An 8,209-nucleotide genomic window follows, 5' to 3' on the forward strand; every position below is an offset into this window, starting at 1 on the left:
AAAGGCAAATGGGAGCCGGTGCAGTGCAAACCGTCATTTTTGCTGTGTCATCCTGCCAGGCTGGCTGGCTTTCCAGAACCCTTCCCAGGATGCCATGGGGCTTTACCGGGGAGCTATGTCTCTGGCTGGAATGAAGAGAGAAGATCATTTTCATGTCCCCTCTAGGGTCATCAAGGGCACACCATAACATGTCCCAGGGCACTAAGGACACTGCTCATCGGAGTTCAATGGCCAGAAGCAGAGAGAGCTCAGAGAAGACACCGAGTGAGTTTCCTTCCATCTCTTCTCTCCACGGTTCAACTGTCTTTCCCGGAGCTTAGGTGGGGCTCCCAGGCAGGAGGTGGGGGTAGGGCCCTGGGGGGGGACAGTGTTCTCCAGTGTTTCTAGCAACCTCAGGACCTGCAGGAAGGACGTTCCTCTACCCTCTACAAGCAATCCTTGCCTCAGAGAAGTGAAGACCTGCCCGGAGACATAGGCCTGGAGGGCTGCGTTATATCCTACTCTGTGCCTCCACCTCCACACAAGGGAGGTCCCTGAGGACCAGAAGGCCAGCCCAGTGAGGGCACAGACGTAAGGGAACCAGAGTCCTCCCCATACACACACGTTGTTCCCAGGATGTAGCAGACCACCCTCCACATACCAGATCCGCTCCAGGGCATGGACCAGCGAGGTATTTCTGCTCCTGTGGAAACAATGACAATGACCCCTCCCCTGAAGTATGAACGACAGGACAAGCACTGAGGGGGCAGCTCCAGATGTAACATTCTGTCAACCAATGGCAGACCATGGAGCTGTTGATGTGTATAGCCTGTGATGAGGGCTTGTTTCTATGTGATATGATAGTGTGTGTGGGGGTGCACATTGTATGTTCACAGTGCTGGGAACTGGATCCAGGGCCCTGTTCGTGCTAGGAACCCCCCCCCCCAACGCCCAAGCTGTACCATAAAGTCCCAAGGCAAAGTGTTGAGTTTGTCTCTAATGGAGTATCCTCAGAGCCTAGGCGTGTGTCCAAGTGATCCTGTCCTGGACTGAAGAAAATGTCACCAGAGAAGGCTTGACGCTGCTAGATATCTAGCCAAGTGTCTAATTGAATTGAGGGAAGTGGAGTGCTTGTTCCCCAAATGTGTGGGTCCTCCTGCCAGGCGGTTGGCCCTTCCAATAACAAAGACTGCTTAGCAAGCTCCTGGCAAACACTGGACTTGGAGGGACTCCACTTGTTAAGTTAAAAGGGTACCCATAAGTCACCCCACCTCCGCACACCTCATTAGCTAAGTGACCCGACCCGATGGATTGGGGTTGCTTTAATATCTGCCTATTGACTTTGGAGCATGCCTGCCAAAAATAAGATCTCAGCTTGACATCCCGAGGCTGAGATGAGCTTTCCTGACTCTCTATTTGTCAAACAGAAGGCTGCGCCTGGGCACAGCCACGTCGGCTGGTGTAAGGCCATTGTCAACAAAGGTCTTACTCACTGTGACACCAGGAAACGCAGACCATTAATTTTAAAGCAAGGTCTTATTGTTGGGAAATTGGAAGGGCAGCCAGGGTGCTGTGCCACTCACCCAGCCCCACCTGATGACCTCATCAGGTCAGCCCCACCCAAGGTGACCTGATGAGCATCCAGGAGACCTTTGACACGTTCCAGGACTTGGGTCAGGGTTCTGGGCTTCAGGGAAACATATGGCCCAATGGGAGTGACAAGGCGGATGTTGTGATACCACGAGGCCTGTGGCCCACCCCTGCACTGCAGTCCTACAACTGCGAGCCATCCTGATGGGGCTCAGGCTCCTTGGAGCACTTCTCCAGCCTAACACACAGCTGAGCAGCTGTCTCCCTGAGACCCCTACCCTCCCCCAGTGCTCTCCCCACTCCGTGTGCCTGCATACTTCCCTACTTCTTCAGAATTTCAAGGCCATATTTCAAAACCAAGAGCAAAACTCTCATGAAAGTCGGGTTTCCACTCCAGAACACTATAGAACAATCTCTGGCCCGCTTTTCTGTTGGTGTCGGGTCCCTGTGCTCTTTTCCAGGCACTGGGCCCCAGCTTCTGTTTCCCTGCTTGCTTTCTGCACTTGGCTCACCGACAGCCATGACAGGGTCTGCGGTGTAGTCTGAGGCCCAACGCAAGGTACTGAGCTTGTCTCTAATGAAGTGTCCTCAGAGCCCAGAGCCCAGGAGCCTGTCCAAGTGATCTTGCTCCAGACTGAAGAAATGTCACCGCCAAAGGCTTGAGGATGCTGGATGTCCACTCAAGTGTCTAATTGGATTGGGGAAATGGAGTGCTTGTCCCTAAATGTGTGGGTCCTCAGGCATGGTGCCTGGGGCCAATGACTGGCTCCCAGGAAGAGACAGTGCTGGAGACAGTGGGAAGGGAGCGGGAAGGCTGTGGGGACACTGGGTTGGGACCGCAGGAAGAGGGTGCCAGCCTCTCTCTTTTCTGTCTCCTGTGATGTTTTCTTCCCACTGAAGGCCACATGCCTCCTTCCCACATGGATAAGAAATGAACCCCTTGGGGGACTATGTTTGGAGGCCCACAGGACACACTCCAGGCTTCTCTCTTGTTCCCGAAGGGCTAGCTCAGCATACACCTCGTCCCATCCCTGGCCACCGAAGTGGTTAGCTGCATGAGTTTGACAAACAAATTCACAACCTATGCTGCTCCTGACCTCCTGACATAGGCCCTGCTCGTTCTGCGCCAGTAACAGGAGCGCTATTATCGTTCCTGTTATTACTCCCATTATGCTGGTGCATTAGAGGGCCTTGGGGGGGGGGGAGATAATTGGCTACCATCACCCCAAACGGTGTGATTGGGCACCAATGTACAAAGAGTTTAAAATTAAAGGCCGGCATTGTCGGCGTGGTGGTGGTGGTAGGGGGGGGGGCAGAATGGATTACAAAAGAGATGAACTCACCTGCTCCATTACACCCTTTCGGAAACGCTAGTAAGAGGACAACCAATTTGGTGTCTGATTTGGATCTACCCCTTCTTTCTGTTCCCTAGTGAGTGCCATGGGGGGGGCACAGTGGGGGCTGTAAGGTCGCCCCAGAGTCTCGTGATGGGCAGATGGACTCAGGAGATCAATATTGTGCTCTTCCCGGTCGCCACCCCAGGGCTGGATTTCTCCAAAGCTTTCCTCCCTACCAAGTCTGGGTCCCTGGACCCAGACTTGATCATCCAGTAGAGAACGAACATCTTGCGCTCTAAATTTCCACGCTTCAGGCGCCGCGCAATGGTGATGGGCGTATCGCTCTTGAAGTCTCTGTCGTGGATGGAGGCACCGTGTTCCAGTAAGGGCTGGATGCAGTCTGTCCTGCCCATGGCTGCAACCACGTGCAGGGGCGTCCTGCCTAGGGGTGATTTGGCCAGGCAGTCTGCTCCTGTGAGATTAAAAGACCAGCTGGAGTGGCCTGTTCTCCTAGCCAGGGGTCCCACCGTGTGGCACCAAGGAGCAGCAAGAAAGGGACCAGGGCTATGGCAGGAATAAGATGGAGGGTTGGTGCTGCTCCCAGGGACACGGTGGCCTCACTTAGCTCGTCACCCCTCCCATCGAGCCTGATCTCAGGGGGCACCCAGTAGACAGCACATTCTAGTCTCCTGTTCCAAGCACATCCTCCCTGCACCTTGCTGCCTGGGGAGCACTCTGACCATTGGTCTGCCCACCTCACTGCATCTGCTCATCTCATTGCCACATTGTTTGCATTCCTCCCTGGAGCTTTCTACTTTGCTTCCAAAGCACCAGCTCCATGGGTCTCCTGAGCTTACAGCATTCTGCACTGTGCCACAGGCCCTTTGCACATGCTCTTCCAGTCATGCACTACATGTTTGCATTTCTCCCCTTTTAGGGTTTCAGTAACTTCTTTCGTTCTTCCTCCCTGCAACCCCTATGTCTCCCCATAAAAGCTCAGTAGGCACTGTGTTGAATGCATCCCATATGTGACAGGCTATGTGAGTAAACATTTGTCACCACCGGCTGACTTTCCCCCCTAAGATCCATGAGGATGGGAACACACATGGTCTGGGCACTGCTCCTTTTATCCTTGGAATGCAACTGCAGGTACTGGGGAGGTGACAGGAAATGGCAGTCTGAGAGTGGACAGACCGGACTCCTGCTGCCTCCTGCAGACAGATGGGCTAATGATCGGGGTCCAGCATGGACTTGTGGAACTGAATGGAATTCTGTATAACAAAAATCACAACACACACACACACACACACACACACACACACACACACACAGAAAACCAAGGCTACTCAATTCAATCCAGCCTGCATTGCGGCTGCCGCCGCACAGTTCAATTGAGCTATGGCTAGTTGGTGAGGCGAAGCTTAAGTAGGCTTCCAGAACGTGGGCACGACCCTGTGCCTCCCCCCCGCCAACTCCCAACAATGGCTGCAGAGGACGGAAGACTTTGCAAAGCCGGCCGTCATTTTTTAACGGGTGCCTTCAAATACATCACAGCTCCATCAGAGCGGAGATGACTTTTTATGAGCTTAAAGGGCTGCTGGGCTGTGAGAGCCCATCCTTCACTGGATAAGAGAAGCGCAGAGAGGCTGTGTGGGATGGCAGAAAACACGGTGCTGTCACAGAGGTATGACATGCCAGTACCCTGCCTGGGACAGTTGAGTTGTCTCCCACCCTGTCTGGCAGAAGCTGGAGGATCGCTGGGACTGAGCAAGACAGCAGATGGAAAGGAAGAAGCCCGGCATGGAGGTGGCAACTTAGAAAGCCGGAGGCGCTTGCTAGTCCCTCCTCCCTGCCCCAAGGAAGCCGTGGGGTGGGCTCTCTGAAGCTATCCTCAGTCGGGGTGGGAGGTGTGTTTCCCCAACCAGGGAAGACAAAAGATTCCTCCCAGACATCTGCCCAGACACGGTGCAGACCACAGCTTTGGACAGACAGGCAGACAGACAGACAGATGGTCACCCTTAAGTGGAGATATGATGGAAAGAAGAGTGCAGCTGAGCGTATTTAAAAGGACCTCCAGCTGGCCTGCGGACCATTCTGTGGGATAGCCAGGGGGAGGTCCTGCTGGACCACTGTAGAATCCACTTCAGGCAGGGCAAGGATGAAGACAGACCAGGAGCTGCTTGGAAAGACCAGGCTAGGACATCCTCTGGACACCCCCACCCTCACCCCTATCCCCAAGCCCCCATGGCTCACTGTCCTATAATTTTGGTTCTACCACAACAGAATGCTCTACAGACCTGCCTGGCCTAGAGAAGTGCAAGTCCCTGACGGGCGTGCCGCACGGTGCTCAGAACCAAGGAGCCCAGCGGGAGACACGTTTGGTGGGTGAGAAGTCTAGAACCTCGGGAGCCACTGCTGAAGTAACAGGTCAGGCCCGTCATTCTGCCCTCCCAACCAGACCAGGTCGGGCTTCTCTGCAGAATTACCAAGTTCCAGAAGATACTGCACGGCGTCCACGTGGCCTCTGTGAGCGGAGATGTACAAGGCCACAAACGCCCTCTGGGCTGTCCACTGTTTCCACTGTTCCCCCTTAAAATGCTGTGAGTTCGCTGTTCGGTAGAAGGTATCCTCGCTGATGCCAAGACATGACATCTACGTGAAAGGGATACATCGAGGTTGCCTCTAGAGCCTGACTTGCATCCCTCCACCCATGCACTTTAACTTCACCCTAACCAGGTACACAGCAGGAGCGGAGGGGTGAGGGGTGATACCCACACACCCAGGGGGGGCGGCTACCCTGACCCCACCTCCATCCCTGGTCAGGCAGGGGACACAGGAAGGCCTTTCTGCCAATGTTTTGAAGGGAGAAAATAACACTGCCAGTGTGTCCAGAGGAAGATGTTTGTGGTCCTTGGGAAAAATGCCAGCTAACACAGTGTGGTCCCCTGGAAGGAGCCCCAGGGAAGGGAGGAGTGGTGGAGTCTGCCTCTCCAGTCCGGTTTTTGTGCCCGTTGCCCCCGTTACCTTCTGGAACTTTCTGAACTCTGTTGGCAGAGAGATGCCCATCACAGAACCATCTTGGGGAGACACAAATCTTCAGGGGTGAGAGGAGGGCATGGATACCACAGAGAGGACTCTGTGCTCTGGATGTCCCAGTCAGTGGGGAAGGGGCATGGGGAGGGGCAGTGGGGCCAATCGAACATGGAATGGAGGGCTGCGATTATCTCCTCAGGCAGCAGGTAAGCAGGGTACTGACTAAACTTCCAGGAGAGAGAGAGGAAACCAGGGATTTAGAGAAGTAGAAGACGCGCTACAACTGGGGCTGAATCAACTTTGCCCTTGTTCCTCAGGCCTGGGGTCCGGGATACAGAGACCATCACCACCCACCCTTCCCTGGATGCATCCTGGCACCTCTCCCTGGACCCCAACCTTCCCTTGAACCCTGTCCTACCAGGAAACTGCCTCTCCCCCTCCCCCCCCCGGGAATCTCAGGGCTCTACCCTCAAAGTCTACTGAAGAAAGAGCAGACGCTTGCCCTGGTGCCAACCACCCGTCCTCACGGATGGGTCAGCATTCCTGTACGCAGGCTCCCTCCTCACTGTCCCCCAGGGCCAATGGATAGCCCAGCAGGGGCCTGACAAGCATCAGGTGAAGGCTGTCAAGGGTGCCAGGCCCCTACCCCACTCCCAAGTGGGCACACAAGCCCCTGACCACTGGGCTACCGCCCCATGTTCTTTAACTAGGATTAAATTCGATTTTCAACTTGGCCAACATGTGGATAGAAAATGTACCACCTGGGCCCCACTGCGGGTAGAGTAAGCGGGTTTATGAACTGTTAATAAGCAAGCCCAAGGGACTCACAAGCCCAGACTGTCTGGAAACACTCTCCATGCAGGAAGCTCATCTTTCTTCCCTGCTCTGGGGACTCTATTCCAAAGTCTCACGCTAAAGACTGGGGTCCCCTCGCCCCCTAATCTTGAAAAAAAAGCACGAAACCACCTTACTGGGGTCCCCTTCCACGGCGGCCAAAACCAGTTCTGTCCAACCGTCGTAATGCCAGATACACAATGAAATAAGTGCTCCGGGGATAATGTCGTAGAACTTCAGGGTGGCGTCATCCATCAGAATTCCTACGGGAAACAGGTTTCTCCTTTTAACACAATTAGGACACAGAGAGATCACTGCATCAGTTCAGACCATGTCTGGCCCCGAATTACACAAAGATATGTTTAAAATCTTGAGCAAAAGGGGAGGGGTGGGGGAGTCTCTCCCTTGATGGTCGCACAGGAGCCTAGTCGATGCTGCTAAGGTTTTTTAGAAAATTAATTTGGCTCAGCTCAGATGGAAGCTGGACCCAAAAAGAAAAAAAAAAAGAGAGAGAGGATAAGGAAAAAAAGAAAAAAAAAAACCCTACACACACAATAGCAATGATTTATAAAATTTTGTAATTACAGCTTGTCCTGTTGGAGAAAAATCCATGAGTCAGTGAGATCGTTTTATGAGGCAAACTCTACAAATAGAACTACTTAAATCTGAGCTATACATCACAGGCCCGACAGTGTACTTAGCAAGTTATATACCTTCAACTGAACACTGACTCTAGGGAATGTAGCCATTAGCTGGCTAAAGAGATGACAGTGACTGAAGGATCCAGCAAGTGACAGACAGACTATGTCAGGGTTTTTCCACGTAGGTGCTTAACTGACGTTTTCAACTAGGTACCCTTCTCTATTCCATACCATAGCTTCTACGGCCTATGCCCATAACACATCAGCTGCATCTATAGCTAGCCCTTGTAGTCAAGGACGTCCTCCAGACACTGTCCCTTGTGGGGACAAGACTGTCCACCTATGAGCCTATGGTAGCCTCAGAAACAAATATCAACCCTCACTGTATTTGGACTGGAGTGTCAGAGCTCTTGCCAGACCCAGCACGCCATCTTATTCTCGGGGGTCAACAATGGGCCTATACCCACACCCAGAAACCCAGGCTCAGCCAGGCCTGGTGGCACACAGGTGTCACCCCAGAATTTGGGAGCTGGAGACAGTAGGATCAGAGTTTAGGACTAACCTGAAGATACATGAGATACTGTTTCAACAACAATTAAAACAAACAAACAAACAAAAAATTCCACACTCTGAGGACGACAGCTCAAGGAGCAGTATGCAGGGAGGGTTTTGTTTGTTTGTTTGTTTGTTTTGTTTTTTTTTCTGTTTTGTTTTTTGAGACAGGGTTTCTCTGTATAGCTCTGGCTGTCCTGGAACTCACTTTGTAGACCAGGCTGGCCTTGAACTCAGAAATCC

The 8,209-nt window shown here is 53.0% G+C and overlaps 1 protein-coding gene across 1 annotated transcript in view; it reads right to left on the reverse strand.

Moving 5' to 3' along the window:
* Positions 1-2,968: 2,968 nt before the first annotated feature.
* The window catches only part of Ankrd60 (ankyrin repeat domain 60), a 9,971-nt gene continuing 4,730 nt past the window's right edge, over positions 2,969-8,209 (reverse strand). The window contains exons 2-4 of the mRNA XM_021195147.1: positions 6,906-7,036; positions 5,393-5,558; positions 2,969-3,378 (exon numbers count right to left, since the gene is read on the reverse strand). Of these exons, the coding sequence (XP_021050806.1) occupies positions 3,071-3,378; positions 5,393-5,558; positions 6,906-7,036 (605 nt within the window). The 3' untranslated portion in view covers positions 2,969-3,070. The remainder of the gene's footprint in view (positions 3,379-5,392; positions 5,559-6,905; positions 7,037-8,209) is intronic.

This window comes from Mus pahari, chromosome 3 (genome assembly GCF_900095145.1).
Source record: "Mus pahari chromosome 3, PAHARI_EIJ_v1.1, whole genome shotgun sequence".
In the NCBI taxonomy this organism is placed as follows: Eukaryota; Metazoa; Chordata; class Mammalia; order Rodentia; family Muridae; genus Mus; species Mus pahari.